Below are 17,049 nucleotides of genomic sequence, written 5' to 3' on the forward strand. Positions count from 1 at the left end.
GCTTTTCCACGGAATCCGCGGCCAGTCTGCAATTCAATGTGCTTCAATGGAAGCCACCCGTGCGGGAACCTACTGAAATGGAGCATTCTGCAATTTGTTTTCCAGACCAAAGGGTCCGCAAAACAAATCCACATGCTTTAATTTATGCGCAGACACCCATGTATCCATATGGGCAGCTTGATTTGTGGATCTTCTGTGCAGGTGACCAGCAAATCAGATCTGCCATAGACAGTGGGCCTAAGGAAGCAGGAACAATTCTAACTATGTATAACCTACATGACGTAAGCTTTAAATGATATAAAATGCACTTCTACTCCACATGATATGTGCAAATATGCAGACCCTTCTCTAACACCTATATTAGTCTAGAAAATGTAATGCACAACAGTGACAGTAATGTATTCCGGTTCACTTGTAATGATCCTTGTGACATATAATGTATGTGCACCTGATATCGCTATGTAGTAAGAGGACGGGGGCATTAGCTTGTGAAAGACTAATTATCCAATTCCAATATTTGTGTATATGGTGCTCACTTATCTTCTTGAATGTACTGTCTGTGTTGGCTGTTTTGATGGGTTTACTTACTAAAGTTTCTCTTCTCCTTTTTTTTCCTTTTTCTTTATCCCTATCCATCTACTAGCTGCCTAATCTTCTATTCTACGGGCCACCCGGAACTGGGAAAACCTCTACAATTTTGGCAGCAGCCAGAGAGCTGTACGGGTATGTGACAGTGGAAAACAAAGGGGAAGCTCCATTACTTACTGACTCTGCTGATGCTGCAGCATTCTGGGCCTCTCATTGTCTCCTGTTCTGTTTGCTTCTCTCGCGTTACATGTAAAGATGTATTTGTTTAGCTGTTAATACTAATGCTGTATATAAGCCATATATGATAAACTTCAAATCTCTTTACTTCAAAAATTGCTTTCCCTGAAAAGCAAACTGCAGTTATATGCCTTGTTCATAAACTGCCTTCCCACAGACAGGGCTCCTCAAATGGCGCTGCGACAGAAAAATCGCACGTGTAAATAGACCCATTGAAAACTTTTGGGGTCTATTCCACTGTGAGCTTTGCATTTTGCTCTTGTCTATTTCCATAAGTCCTGGCTGCTGCATTTGACCAGGCTGGAGGCCGTGGAGGCCAGAACTATCCTGTGGATTGTATGAGAATACCTCTTAAGGACCAGGGTGTTTTGGTCCTAAAGGACTAGACCCTTTTCAGGGATTTTACCTGTGGGGTGGTTCTACTGCCTCCCCCCACCCCCTCCAGCTACTGTTTCTCTGAAAATAGGACCTACCCTGATAAGACTTAACTCTGTTTTCGGGGGAGGCTTGAAATAGAAGTCCTTCCCTAAAAATAACACCTAGCTAACCTGCATTTAAAATAAAAATCATTACTCCCCTAGTCCGCAGTGTCTCGATGGTCTCCGGTGGAGCTGCGGCAAACTGCGTCTTCCCCGTCTAACAGCTGAGCTTCTTCCTGATGATGGGGCTTTGAATACCTCGCCTCCAGCAAAGCGAGCGCTGTGATTGGCTCATCGAGCCCCAGCCATCCAATCACAGCCGTTCAGTGATGTCGTTCTTATTTTAGTCTAACTTTTTTAAACTTTTGTAACTTTTTTTTTTTTTTTTTTTAACTGCTTATGTCCCCTATGACCTTATAAGATCCCTGGGGCTCATTCACTTTTTTTTTTCAAATTTTAAAACATCCCCCTGTAGTGACAATCAGTTACTAACAGAGCTGATCAGGTTCGCGTGATCGCAGGTCACATAGCGTAGCAAACCCTCCCGCTTTCACTTATTAGTACATAGCACTCATTGAGCACTACGTAGCATGAAAAGCAAAAAGCAGAAATGATTAAAAACTACTTCTCCCTTCTTCTATCGGCTGGTATTAAAGCCTAGAACAAAGCGTATATTTACCACACTTGGTCCTAAAGGGGTTAAGAACCAAAATTATGTATTTAAAGGTTCTCTTCTATAAAGGCAACCGGCAGCACTGTAATCTGATTGATTTATTTAGTCTGTTATTTTGGCCTTATCTTACCCTTCATTACAGGCCAGAACTGTTTCGACAGCGTGTTCTGGAATTAAATGCATCTGACGAAAGAGGAATACAAGTAGTTCGTGAGAAGGTTAAAAACTTTTCTCAGCTGGCAGTTGGTGGGACCCGTTCCGAGTAAGCAAGTATACTCTCCTTTATACAGTAAATTATATTGCAGTTTGAATTATGGTTTTTCGATACGTTTCAGAGTCTTTCAATTATTCATTGCTAAAAGACTGTTTACCGTTAAGCAGGTTTCATTGTACAGAACACTAAATGTAAATTGGCAGTGATGTATTAAAAAACCCCTGAGTTTGTCTCTACGAGGGGGTAATATAAAGAGATGAATGTATATGCAGCTTTAGATAAGTCACCCCGCTGATAGTGTTATCAATGGAGTTATTAGCAGTTAGTAGTTATACATTAAAGGGGTTGTCCCGCGCCGAAACGGTTTTTTTTTTTTTTTCAAACCCCCCCCCCCCCCCCCCGTTTGGCGCGAGACAACCCCGATGCAGGGGTTAAAAAAGAACACCGGACAGCGCTTACCTGAATCCCCGCGCTCCGGTGACTTCTTACTTACCTGCTGAAGATGGCCGCCGGCATCTTCTCCCTCGGTGGACCGCAGGGCTTCTGTGCGGTCCATTGCCGATTCCAGCCTCCTGATTGGCTGGAATCGGCACGTGACGGGGCGGAGCTACACGGAGCCCCATTGAGAAGAGGAGAAGACCCGGACTGCGCAAGCGCGTCTAATTTGGCCATTAGACGGCGAAAATTAGACGGCAACCATGGAGACGAGGACGCTAGCAACGGAGCAGGTAAGTGAAAAACTTTTTATAACTTCTGTATGGCTCATAATTAATGCACAATGTACATTACAAAGTGCATTAATATGGCCATACAGAAGTGTATAGACCCACTTGCTGCCGCGGGACAACCCCTTTAAGATATTGATGCTTTGTCATAGTGCAGAACTCTGAATTGTAACAAGATCGATCTACAGCCCTAAGTGCTTTGATATATAAACAGTTCTGTACTTTCTATACTTTTGTGTTTTCAGTGGAAAACCATGTCCCCCATTTAAAATCGTTATTCTGGATGAAGCGGACTCTATGACATCAGCGGCACAGGCTGCTTTGAGGCGCACCATGGAAAAAGAATCCAAAACAACCCGATTTTGTCTCATTTGTAATTATGTCAGTCGGTAAGTTTCTCATCAATATTTTGGATAGAATCACTGACCCATTATGAACAACTTGTTTTGTATGCAAGTCACCTCCTAGTAATCCATATGTGGCAGATGCTAATAACCAGCTCCTACCTAGATATCATTTCGGATGAGGTTCCTCATGCTCACACGTATGACTAAGAAATTGAATGATTTAATATTCAGGGTTTACATTATCCAGTATCTCGTTGATCCAAAAAACCCGAAGTTTCATTTCACCTATTGTACAACCTCATTCAGCGCAAGCGTTAATGTGTTTCAGCGGGACAGAATTGCATAATCTGCTTGTAATAAAGAAAATGCAGCATGTTCACTTTGGTTGCTGATATACCAATACGCACTTACATTGTATATGGGCTGCGGATATCTGTGCCATCTCTAAGTGATGGTGCAGGAAATATAAACAAACAAGTTTAGTGTGCATGACCGCCTACGTGAGTGAATGGTATTGCGCAGTACATTACGCAGCTGTATGCAGGATCCTGGTCGGGTTTACAAATGTAATCTGCTGCGGGAGGCTCACGGCGGATTCTGCATAGAGCTGTGTCAGCCCAGCCTGAAACGGTGACCCAGCTCTAATCGAGGTCTCGCACAAGTGCTAGCGTTGGCTGCTGAAACTCGCGGTTTTACCAATAGTTGCCAGGCTGAACCTGCAGGTGTAATTGCAGCCTTAGGGCAAATACAGGACAAAGAACACAGGTAGTGCTAAGGGAAGTATACCGCCTATTGGATATAAATCTGATCCAGTAAATGAGGAATGGAACACTTTACCGAGGGGGAAGTATGGGAACCAATACACAATCCAGGACCATTTGTAGACTAACAAAAGAGAACGTCCACAGGATTTATTGGTAATAACATGGAAGCAGAAACTAGGTATACAAGTAAGAGGCAATGCGTTTTGAGGATTTCCACAAAGATTTACCCCCCCCCTTTCTTAAGCCTGTAAATACACTGCTCATAACAGGTGGCGAAGTGCACCTATGGATAGAGGGACAGAAGCCTGCAGTACTGGACATCCCACCGTGCATTTTGTTGGTTGGAATGCAAGCAGAAAGGGCCTAGCTAATAACCCGTCACTTCCCCAAGCTTAACCCAGCACATGGGGAGAAACTGATTTCATATCTTTGCATGAATCGCTAATTATATTAAAATGGACATAACTGGATAAAATACCGTATTTTTCGCTTTATAAGCGGGGGGGGGGGGGGGGGGAGGTGCTGCGTCTTATAGAGCGAATGTGCCAAAAATTTGTTCCAATTGCCATTCCATTTTCAGCTAACGTGCGAACGCGATTTAGTTGGCACGATTGCGCGTTAATCTCGCGATCACACGAGCAAATGTGCGATCAGTCAGAAGATTTCTCTCCTCCCCACTGCCGCCCATACATACCTCTGATTGGTCGTGAGCGCCGGCGGATACTACTGCTGCTCCCTGCCTCCACCAAACGGCTTCCTTCCTCCTGCTGCACACAAGCGCCGCTGTGACATGGAGTGATGGTTTTTCAGACCTCTGCTGCTTCTTCTGCTCCGTCACCCGGTACTAACCCTGCGCTGTCCCTGGGTGAGTTCAAATTTTTTCCCCCTATTTTCCCACTCTAAAACGGGGGTGCGTCCTATAGACCGGTGCGTCTAATAGAACGAAAAATATGGTACATTAAAAAAAGGATGCAATGCTAATAAAGAATATATGTAATAGTTGAATAATAACAGGAAAGTGTGTGTGTGTGTTTATAATTTTCTTTTTTTTAATTTTTTTTTTCCAAATTGTGATTAGATGAAGGGTATTGCTACCTGAAGCCCTAAAAGTGGTTCCACCCTTAGCCTATAAGGCTGCCTGTCCACGGGCGAATTTTCATTGCGTTCCCCGCAGCGATAATCCGGTCGAAAGCGCAGCCTGCATCTACACGAGCGATTCTCCGCTCGCGGGTGGCAAATCACAGCATGCCGCGATTCTCTGCGCTGAGCTTATCTGTCAGCTAGGCTTAGTGCAGAGAACCGTCAGCGGTCTCCTGCTCCCTGGCGCATCTCCCGTGGCAGAGATTCACCGCGGGATATCGCTACGCCCGTGGACAGGCAGCCTAAAAAGACTCTCAGAGGCTCCTTGGGTGTAGTGACCTCTTGATCTTGTGTAGAGCTTGTGGACCACTAGACATCTCTACGACGCAGAGAAGAGATTTCAGACAGTTACCAGAGTCTGAGAGGAGCGCATTATTGGGTTGTGAGAAGCTGGATGGTCCTATTGACATCTTGTCTGCCACCTAGGCCATTCTGGCCAGACTGTTAACAGGTGTTGGGAGCAGTGGATGCGCGAGGGCATGTGCACAGAACGATCAGGCTCAGGAAGCTGTTGATAGACCGTATACATATATATGTACATAATTGTACGCAAAATTGCCTCTAGGGGAAAAATATATTCATTCTAAAAATCCCAAACCTTTCTTGTGTGACGCTTATGAAATTTTCCCCTACGGCCATGAGAGCCCGCTTCCCTCTGGACAGGAAACGGGAACCTCCCACGTATCTTTAAAGATGGGAACATCTTTCAGCTCCTCCGTTCCATTTCATAGGACAGGTGTTGGAAAATGCTGATGTAGTAGCTGCTTGGCTACCCCTGATCTTTGAAGGATTCCTCCAGATCTCTGTAGGTATGGCCTGCAGGGATGATGCGAGAGGTTACCTGTCTGGTGTAAGTCTCCACTGGAATCCTACTCGTGCTCCCTTGTCTCTGGAGGACAGGAATGAAAGGTTATATTTGTTTTTCTGTCCTCCATAGGATCCTTCAGTGGGGAAGTACTCCGTGTGTTGCTGTCCCTGGACTGGAGGGTTGCCATATGTTACCTTCTGTACTATCTAGTGCTTCCATCAGCTAACTCAGTTCAGGTCTCTCCTGATCTGGACAATGCCTAGTGTTACCACTAATGGAAGCAGGGATGTTAGGGAGAGAAATGATCACTTTCCAAGAGGACCTCCAGGAATCTATTGGTGGAATAACCTTGCGTAAATAAGGGATCCTACCTTTTGCCTTCGCCTCACAAGTATAAATATTATATGGGATGACTGCGTGCACTCTGTACCTAAAGTCGGGAATTTATAGTCTCAGCGCTCTGTCAAAGGCTGATAGCCTTAGCACTTATGGCTACGTGACTTTTGAGTATGGCCTCTTGGCTCTGCCTGTGGTTTATGGCCTGACTGGTATAGCCTTTTAAACTTTTTGGCTTCTCCTGCTCCATGGCTTTTGAGCTTGGTCGGGCCTCCAGGGTTTATTGACTGGTAAGATCCAAGTCTAGTCAAGCTGTTACTGTGACCATATACCTTCCCCTCCTGAAGAGCAGCAATGAAACGCATAAAGCAACTCCCCTCCAGTCACCGCTTACATTTGTTGGTGTGCAGATAAAAGTTAAAAGGTGAAACAGCTGTAATTTTAAGCACGGTGTTTTTTTTTTTGTTTGTTTTGTAGAATTATTGAACCTTTAACATCTCGGTGTTCTAAGTTTCGATTTAAACCTCTGGCCGATGGGGTACAAACCAAAAGAATCCTGGATATTTGTAAAAAGGAAGATGTGCGCATTACAGCTGAGGTACTGTATCTGTGTTTTTACTTTTTTTGTGAAAAACATTATTTACTTGTGTTCACCACAGGAGAACATGTTACATTACATACTTAATGAGACAATATTTACTTTTATTCTTTGTTGGGAACCATTAAAATGTCATAAACTGCTATATTTCCGCCTTTATTCCTGACTGTAATGCCTATTAAAACGATATGACTTGTGAAAATTTTGTTTTCTTGGTGTATTGACATAAGTATATTCTGAAGATACACATGCATAAGAAAAGGGCTGAACAGAAGGGGAGAGAGCCTTCCTTAGAAAAGGTCTGGTAGGTTGTCCAGCTTAGTAAGCCCATCTTCCCGGTTACGGAATTTGCAGTTGATTGGGGAAGAGGGTCCATGTTTAGGATCCTGATTAGAGATGAGCGAACATACTGGGTAAGGCGATATACTCGAGAGAGAGAGCATAGTCTATTTCGAGTACCTGCTGGCTCGTTCCTGAAGATTCACGGGGGTCGGGGGCAGCGGGGAGGAGAGTGAGAGAGATCCCTCTCTCTCCCTCTGGATCCCCTCTGTAACCCCCTGCGCCCCCCCCCCCCCCCCCCCCCCCCCCCCCCCCCCCGAATCTTCAGGAACGAGCCAGCAGGTACTCGAAAAAGACGATGCTCTCTCTCGAGTATATCGCCTTACCCAGTATGTTCACTCATCTCTAATCCTGATCTCTTGGCTAAAGTGAAGTGCAGTTGTAAAGCGTGTCTGCCCCTCTGGAGGATATGTCCTCATTATACAGGCAACCTATTAGTGTGTCAGAATTGCATAATCCACTCGTGGAAAATAGAAAGCAGCATGTTCTATTTTGCCACCAAAATCTGCAAAATAGAGCCCATTGTTCTCTACAGCCGTGAAGATATCTGCAGGCCATACACAATTACGTTAAAAAAAACATTTTGCTTAAAAAAAAAAATTACTTTTATTCTTTTGGAAAGTGTAAATATAAACAAAAAAAGTGTACTGTGCATGACCGCCTGAATGAGTACTTGGTCATGCGCAGTACAACTTCGCCACCATACGTGTCTGTATTCAGGATCACGGCTGTGTTCAGATGGAATACACAGCATGCTCTATTTTGTAACGGATTATGTGTAGACTGCCTGAAGTCAGTGGAGGCCGCCCGAACCGCAGCCCACATGCAGTTAACATTGTGTGTGGGCATCACGTATCCACGTCATCGCTAAGCAACGGCATGGGAAATACAAACATTAAAAAAAATTAAAACTACTAAGCATGACCAAAAGCGAGCCACCCTGGTAATTCGCCATACAGAGAAAATAAGGTATGCAGCATCTCTTGCATGCGGAATGCAGTTCGCCCACGTAAACCTGTCCTTAAAGGGGTTGTCTCACGGCAAGCATCAGAATTTTACATTACCCCATTCACCCTGTCACCCCCCCTGGCATAAAATAGCAAATTAAAGCGGTTTTTAAACCACTTGCTACTCAACGATCCGACGAAATAAGGAGTTTAAAAAATCTCCCAAGATGGCCGCTGGTCCTTTCCCAGGGATGCACTGCGGTTTTCTCCCATGGTGTACCGCGGGTCTTTTCCCATGGTGCACCATGGGCTCTGTACGTTCCATTGCCGATTCCAGCCTCCTGATTGGCTGGAATCGGCACACGTGATGGGGCGGAGCTACGATGATGCGGTGACCAGCTCTCCGGCACGAGCGGCCCCATTCACCAGGCAGAAGACCGCACAGCGCAAGCGCGTCTAAAAAAAGCAAGAAGCCAGCGAAATTATACGGAGCCATGGAGACGGGGACGCTAGCAACGGAGCAGGTAAGTGAATAACTTCTGTATGGCTCATATTTAATGCACGATGTATATTACAAAGTGCATTAATATGGCCATACAGAAGTGTATAACCCCACTTGCTTTCGCGAGACAACCCCTTTAAGGCCCATTTACATGCAAAGATTGAAAGGTTTGGTGATCTTTTTGCATAAAGTGCTAGGACATGAATGTCCATTAACACTTTGTCATCTTCATTTGCATGTAAAAGGGCCTCTGGGAGCTGTTCACGGACCCCAGCTTGTGATTAAACACATGCTGGGCTCTGCACACAGCTGCATTGTTCTCCTTGGGGCTGTCCGCAGAATACAATGTGATCTCCGACTCCCAGGGAGAACACAGCATGCGGTCTATTGAGGGATACTTTATGTCTCTGCGGCTGAATGATGGATTTTTAAGTTTGCCCTAAAATCATTGCTCAGACGAAAACTGCACGATGGCACTGTGTACATGTAACTATTATCGCTCATTTGCGGTTGTTTGAACGAATTTTAAGCAATAACTGTTGCGTGTAAATGAGCCTTTAGACTAAGCTTTTTGTGACTTAGGAAAAGCGTTAAGTAAATTGCTACTTTGTTTATCATATTGTCATGTAAGCACAAATTGCTTGAAAAGTTAGTATCCATTTAAGAAGAAAATAAAAAACATAATTTGCTATAATCTTTTTTTTTTTTTTTTTTTCCCCCCTTTTGTAGGCACTAAGTCATTTGGTTGAGGTTTCAGAGGGAGACTTGAGGAAAGCAATCACGTTTCTACAAAGTGCCACCAGGCTTAGTGCTGGAAAGGAAATTACAGAACAGGTGGTAACAGAAATAGCTGGGGTAAGATGCTACCATGCTGTTTTTTTTTTGTTTTTTTTTTCTTCAAAGACACACTGCAAAAAAAAAAAAAAAAAACCCTCCCCTAGGAGTTGTTGGAACTGAATGAAACTGTGTGATTTGTAACACTCATATAAATAATTATTCATATAAATAATTGATTACAATATCAGAGCAAAAGGATCATTTATTGTAGAAAACTGAACCCGTGAATGGAGGTTCCAATACCCTGTTGTACCGCCTCTAGCTTGGATACAAGATGTGATACAGGAGATTCTAGTACCCTGTTATACAGCCTCTAGATTGGATACAAAATATGATACAGGCAGGCATGGAGGCTCTAGTACCCTGTTGTACCGCCTCTAGCTTGAATCCAAGATGTGATAGGGTCGGGCATGAAGGCATTCAGCTGCCATATGGTATCCTGTGGCAAACCAGCCCACACTTGCTGTAAGTGAGCCTCTAGATCGTGCAAACTCGTTGGCTGTCAAAGTTCGAGTCCCAGATGGTCCCATTCATGTTCTATTGGTGACCATTCTGGTTACCGGGCAGCCACAGAAGTGTGGTAATGTTGTGGAGGCATTCCTGTGACCCCCTTGTGTGTGTTGTCGAGCAATTGGTGCACTCTATTTTATTTCTGTAAGGGTTATGTCAAGCCAAATGTCTCTTTTGTAGGTTATCCCTAAGGAAACCCTAGACGGAGTCTTGGCAGCTTGTCGGAGTGGTTCCTTTGAGAAATTAGAAACTGTAGTGAAGGTAAGAAATCTGATGGCTGTTTGTTACTTGCCTTTGGTCCATGCACTATACTCCAAGCTGCAAGGTTGAATCCATTTTAAATGCTAAATTCAAATGTATAAGCCTCAAGATTAAGTTTGTATGACTTGTAATGTTAATTTTCTTTTATATCTAATTACAAGAATTTGATAAATAATGGCCATGCAGCAACGCAGCTTGTAAACCAGCTTCATGATGTTATCCTGGAAAGAAGTGATCTGACTGACAAACAGATGGCTGTCATTGCAGAGAAACTTGCAGTAAGTCTGTTACCATAGTCGTTCTGAGGGGTATCTGGGCATGTACTGTGTTTCCCTGAAAAAAAGACACTGTCTTATATTAAAGTGAGCGCTGTGAATGGCTGATCAAGCGCCGGCAGCCAATCGCAGCGCTCGCTTTGCTGGAGGCAGAGTATTCAAAACCCTGTCACCAGCAGAAGATCAGCTATGAGACGAGGAGGATGTAGCGCCGCCGGTGACCATCAGGACGCCGCGGACCAGGTGAGTATTGAGTTTTTTTGTTTTTTTTTATGGGGCACCAGTGCTAGGTCCTATTTTGGGGGGAGGCCTTGTATTTCAAGCCTTCCTGAAAACCCGATAGGTCCTACCCCGATAGTAAAACTTATTTTCGTGAAAACACAGTAAATATAGGGGACTTCTGGTTGTGGCTTTACTCAGGGCTACTATTCATTTTTTTCCTCCTCCACTGGAGCTCTACTAGCGGCTCATTCGATCCCTTTATAACTTGGGCTGTAACCCCAGGAGCCCTGAGGGCTTGTCTCCTGTCCAGTTGGTGTTCAGCACATACGTTCTGCTTGGGTAGGCTCTATTTGGGAGGATTGTTTGTTTTTATTTTTTTTTAATCCGCACCTGCTGCTTGTTCTGTTACATATCATGCTCCCTTTGCCAAGAGTTTTAAGCTAGCCATATAGTTATGCTGTGCACAAGCAGGCCGCTGTCAGGACCCGGAGACACAAATTGGTTTTTAGCTTGCCTAAAAACAAAGTGAAGGCTCAGGTCACACGGACGCACTATTTTTTTTGCCACAGTTTTGGGATATATAGAATTCATTAATTTACTTTTATTTATTATTTGAAGGTAAAGAATGGCATAAACTGCAATTTTGCCTTGTGTTATGTTGTGAATTTTTTTATTTTTTTTTATTATCCGGTATATTACCAGGCAAGCAGGTTTTTTTTTAGGCCATTTATACACAGTAGAAATGTGTTTTAGCTTTTCATTTCATAGGTCTGTACGAATAGGGTGATACCAAACCGTTATATTTTGGGCAATAAAAACACTCTTAATGGAAAGAATATTAATTTTCATGTTGTTTGGAATTCCAGGAGTCTTAACGTTTTGATCTGTTGGCCTAGCCGCTTAAAGACTTGAAATTTGCAGAACGGATTGTTCCTCTTAGTAGCACCATTTTAGGGTACATATAATTTACACCAATCATACATGACATTAAGACCATATGCCTGACCCCTTGTGCTGCCAACACAACCTTGACTCTTTGAAGGAGGGAGACCCCGGCAGGTGTTCTATTGCATCTAGATATTAGCAGCAGATCACTTTAAAGTGGTTTCCCATCTTTTAAAGTGATTGCCTATTGTTAGAATAAGTCATCATTTTATGACTTCGGAGGTGCTCCAAAGCTCTATTAACCCATTAAGGACCAAGCACTGTAAACTTAAGGCGCTTGGTCCCAGGGTTAAAGCACAGCCATATGTAAAATAACAGTGGGGGATTAAAGCCTATGCCTTCTGCAATCAAATCAGAAGCAGGATGGGTTGTCAGCTTTTAGTCACAGCTGATAACCCGGAGGAGGGGGGAGAAGTGGGTTTTAACCCTTTCTGCCGCCTTTATTTAGTACACCGTGCTCAATGACCATGATGTAGTAAAAGTGGAATTCTTTCACTACGTGAGCCAGCAGTCAGTGACCACCGGGTGACCCCCTGACGCAGCAGAGCTGCAGGTCCTAAAAGATTAGCTCTGCCAGTGACTAATGTAACTACAGGGGATGTTTCTTACTATAACTGGGGCTCCTATGGATGCCTCAGCGACACTGGACAAATGTCAAATAAAAAAAAACAAAAACATGTGAATGTCTCCCAGAGGTCTTACATGACGTCATGGAGGACATATAGTAAAAAACATAATTACATAAGTAAAACAAAATTACAAAATAAAACAATATACATATAAAAAAGTAAATAACCCAAGGAGGACGCCAACCAAAACTGTTGCTATATGCGCCCCGTAATCCAAAACCATACATATTATATATCAAAACGTCCAAAACAATATTTAGCGTAAATATACTAATTTTACAAAATAAAACTATTAATGTTAAAATGTTAGCTTTTTACCACCAATGAAACCAAAAAAAATGGAAAAAGTGAAAAAGATATTTTAAAAAACAGCCCTATATGTCACGGGGGGGGGGGGGGGGGGGGGGGGGATGCAGCAAAAATAATTTTGGTAGTTAAGAGAAAAATAGGGCAATAAAACTACCACATGGGTAGAATCCCTAAAAAGTATCTGGTTCTTAAGGGGTTAACACTACTGTGAACAAAATAGAGCCGTAATAGCGTTGTGCATAAGCCCGAATAGTATACTGTATTCACATGCGAGAGATTTGTTAAAAAAAAGAAAATTTTGACTACCCCATATGTTGCAGGGAAAGCCTGTGTTCATGTATAGAATGGCGTCGCTCCACACACGCAGAGGGGATTTCTTCATACACATGATATTGCAAAACGACCACATTCTACAAAGTCTGTAAAATATGCATTTACATATAGCATATATTCAGATGACTCACTTTGTCTCAATTCTCCAGCATTTTCAAGATGTTTGCTCAACATCCCTTTTTATAGTAAGAACCCATTTTTAAAATGCAGGTAGAATGTACCAGTTTATGTAAAGATTTGGTAGTAATCTCTATATAATGTACTTTTTTTTATTTTTTAAATACATTTATTTTCTATATAAAGGTCTTTTTATTTGTCTTTATCTTACAGGAAGTGGACAAGTGTTTGACTGATGGAGCAGATGAATATCTACAAATGCTCAGTCTTTTTGCAGTTATTATGCAACAGATGACCCAGTAGCTCTATGCAGTTTTTTTGTATTTCTTGGATAAATCACATATGTTAAACTTTTGTACAAAACTTTGTGTATAAATTGCAACCCTTTTGCTAAAAAAAAATTACTTGAAAACTTGTATTCTTTTAGAAAGGGTAAAAGGTTTTTATTAATTCGGGAGGTTTTCCTTATATAGCTCTGACATAATGGTGATATTTCTTACAGCCATTAAATGCGATGGCTGTGATTGGTTCATTGAGCACTGCATTAATTGGCTGAGCTGCGGCGCTCAAGAACCAATCAGAGCCAGTGCTTCCTGGAGGTGGGATTTATGAACCCCCTAACCAGGAAGCAGCAGCTGAAGGCTGCAAACAAGTGCGCCTGAGTTTCAGGAGAAGTGTGGCAGAGCGGACAGCGCCTGTTAGGTAATGTATTGTTTGTCTTGTGTTTTTTTTTTTTTTTTTTTTTTCAATTTGTTTTTCATATCCAAACCCCACCGTTTCCTCCGCACGGCAAAAAAGTACTACAAAGCCGCGCGACTTTGTAGCAACAAAAAAAAAACCCTGATTTCATTTCAAGAAAACACGTCGAATCTGTACAAATTGTGGAAACACTGCTGCGATATCGCTGTGACTTTTCTTTCAGCGCTGTCTCGGTCACCCAGTGAGAAAGAGGCCTAAAGGGAGAAAATATGCCCACAGTACTCCAATAGTTCTGGCAATTGGGTGAGATCCCAGCAGTTAGACCGTTTTGGAGGTGCATCCGATTTCACCTATCCAGTGGATATAAGAAAAATTTTAACTAAAAAAAAATCTGGAAAACCCCTTTATGGTTTCTGCAACTGAAGGGGAAAAAAAATTAGCTAAATCCTTAGTGAAACTGGTCAATAAAGACTAGATCTTGCGTATGATTTAGCTATTTGTGTTGTCATATGAAAAAATCAGCAATGTGAAGGATTTTACAGTAAGTTAAAAACCTGATTTAAACAAATTTTTTAATGTTTAAACATTTTGTAAGACTTTGATATTTTTTTTTACTTTGTTTCCCAATTTCCTTTTTTTTGTTATAATATAAACACAAAATAGGAAAAAAAACTGCAGATTTTCATGTAGTTTGCAGCAGTAGATTATGAAGAAAAAATGTAAATCTCCAGTTGCAGACTTTGCAACAAATCTAGGGGTGATCTGCATCAAAATCAACATATTTTGTTGACTGTCTTCTCCATTGAAGTTAATGGGGTAACTATGCAGCAAATTTGTGACCTTAAAGGGGTTGTCTCGAGGAAGCAGTGAATTTTTTTTTTTTGCCCAGTCCCCCTTATTAAGCATAGATTACTAAGCCCCCCTGTAAATGACTTTTCTAGACGGTTTCTACTTACAGTTCCAGCGTTTCAGCAACTTATAAAAAGTTTCCCCAAGATGGCCGCCGCCTCTTTTCCCATCGCTTGCTGTAGCCCGACGTGCGCGCTCCCGAGACGCTACCAGCTGTGTCTCCCTGACAACCAGACGCCCCGCAGCCGCCAACCTGACGCACCGCGGCCGCCGACCACGGCAAACGCTCTTGGGCCACAGTCACCCACCGCCAGGCAGCAGGTAACCGGCGCCCCCGCGCTAGGCCCCGGCGCCCCCGTCAGTCCGTCACCCATCACTTACCTAGGTGGCTGGGCGGCTCAAGTTTCTGCACATTCCTCTAAGAGAGGATGGTAGCAGAATGGCCGCTCCAGCACGCTCCCGAGAAGCTACAGCTCGTCTGCGCATGCGCAGAAGAGCTGTAGCGGCGAGCACACTGAAGCGGCTCGTGCTCAGAGCAGAAGACCGGACTGCGCAAGCGCGTCTAAAAAAGCAAGCCGCCAGCGAAATTAGATGGAACCATGGAGACGAGGACGCTAGCAACGGAGCAGGTAAGTGAATAACTTCTGTATGGCTCATATTTAATGCACGATGTATATTACAAAGTGCATTAATATGGCCATACAGAAGTGTATAACCCCACTTGCTTTCGCGGGACAACCCCTTTAAGTGGAAATGCTACAGATTTAATATCCGCTCCAGAGATCTAGTCCCATGCTGTAAAGTTTTGCAGCACGTGGATGAGATTTGTTCATATCTCCCCAACAGCATTTCAGCTACATGTGCATTTACCATTTTTAATAGGCTAATATTTCCTGTTTTGTAGTCATCACTTTTAAATGGTCATCTCATTATCACATGCAGGATTACAATAAAATGATCTCCATTCACAATTCATAAGGTTCACAGCTCTCCATCTCAGACCATGCACAACACTGCATCATAGAATTCAAAAAGCCATCTAAAGTTTACAGATTCCTACGGTCAATATAACTGCTGTAAAGCATATCTCTAAATGGTGGTAGCAGCTCAGGCATGATGGCAGCTGTCTAATCGCATAGAGAAAATACATTTTTTAAAATGAGGAAGTACTGAAGCAGTTTTTTAATATTGTTTCAAAGGGAATAACTCACCTGTGTATGGAAGTCCAGCTTAGCACCTGGCACCGGTATTAACCCTTTGCAATCCAATTTTGGCTTCAGGGTTTCCTAAGGGGGCTTTCTCTTTCTGCCATTATACAATAGCGCCATCTGCTGTCTAGAGCCAGTACTGCAGTATGGGACATGCTGAAGAGGTCCCAGACACAGAGCGGCCAGTATTATACAGTAAGAATACCCTGGCGGACGTCTTCCCGCATCGGAGCTGTAAAGCCTTCAATCAGAATGTCTTCAGACGGCGGACAGTGGATTGGAAAGGGTTAAACATTTAAACACAATTTTATATAAACAATGATCATATAGTTATATGCGCATGTATATATGTGTGTATTTATATAATTTGAGGATCGTGTTAGATGTTTGATTTGGTTAATGCCGGTACCAAGTGCAGAGCAACCAAAGCAATGCAAAGATGAAGTGTGTGTCCGGGTCTAGAAACTTCCTGACAATGTGACATGAATGTTTTTGTTTAGATGTAAAGTTTTTGCAGAGTTTTGTGTAGTGCATGAGGTACAACCCCAGTGTTAGAAAGTATGACAGACACAATAAGTGCCCCATCCATTCCCCTCAGGTGTCTCGCCTCCTGCGTGAGTTCAGTGTATTTATTGATGTTCTCAGTGTATGCGTTGTGAATGTTGTGAGTGTTTAGGATGGCGAGGTCTATGATCTATGTGGTTTGTTATGCTTGGCAAGGAGTGTGATGATGCCTGCTGTGCTGGATTGTTTTGTCTGTGATTATGGCTCTGTCGTAGTACACTTTCTGAGCGTTGTTTTCTAGGACTGTATGGAGTGTATTTGTAGTAGGAAATACAAGTGTCTGATAGTTTACCTACAAGCTATTGGTAGATTATTTTTGCTAAGGACATGCAACTGGAGGTGATGTTTAGTAGGGTGTCTTTAAGGCCCAATGTCCACGGGCGGATTTTAACTATGAAATCCGCATGGGAGATCTGCGCCTCTTGCCACCCATAGGGATGCATTAGCATCCGCACTTAAATTTAAAGCATGCGGATGGGATCCTTTTTTTTAAATTTCCCCCTCTGGTGTGCGGGTCGCACACACAGGAAGAAATCGCAGCCTGCTCCAGTTTCCTGTGGCTCCCGTAGGGACGGCTCCCATTGAAGTCAATGGAAGCCGTCTGATACATGTCACACCTGCAGCTGTCGCTGCAGACGTGCCGCAGATCCCCGG

General features: G+C 43.1%; 1 protein-coding gene across 2 annotated transcripts in view; it reads left to right on the forward strand.

Annotated features, from left to right (window-relative positions):
- RFC4 (replication factor C subunit 4) overlaps positions 1-13,474 on the forward strand; it is a 33,533-nt gene extending 20,059 nt beyond the window's left edge. The window contains exons 4-11 of one of the 2 annotated variants that reach the window (XM_066601604.1): positions 644-723; positions 2,060-2,179; positions 3,102-3,245; positions 6,729-6,849; positions 9,367-9,492; positions 10,165-10,245; positions 10,407-10,523; positions 13,289-13,473. In XM_066601604.1, coding sequence (XP_066457701.1) covers positions 644-723; positions 2,060-2,179; positions 3,102-3,245; positions 6,729-6,849; positions 9,367-9,492; positions 10,165-10,245; positions 10,407-10,523; positions 13,289-13,378 — 879 coding nt within the window. In that variant the 3' untranslated portion in view covers positions 13,379-13,473. Of the gene's footprint in view, positions 1-643; positions 724-2,059; positions 2,180-3,101; positions 3,246-6,728; positions 6,850-9,366; positions 9,493-10,164; positions 10,246-10,406; positions 10,524-13,288 lie in introns of both variants that reach the window. The other variant, XM_066601609.1, reaches the window with a different exon arrangement.
- The last annotated feature ends 3,575 nt before the right edge of the window (positions 13,475-17,049 follow it).

This window comes from Eleutherodactylus coqui, chromosome 1 (genome assembly GCF_035609145.1).
Source record: "Eleutherodactylus coqui strain aEleCoq1 chromosome 1, aEleCoq1.hap1, whole genome shotgun sequence".
Classification (NCBI taxonomy): Eukaryota; Metazoa; Chordata; class Amphibia; order Anura; family Eleutherodactylidae; genus Eleutherodactylus; species Eleutherodactylus coqui.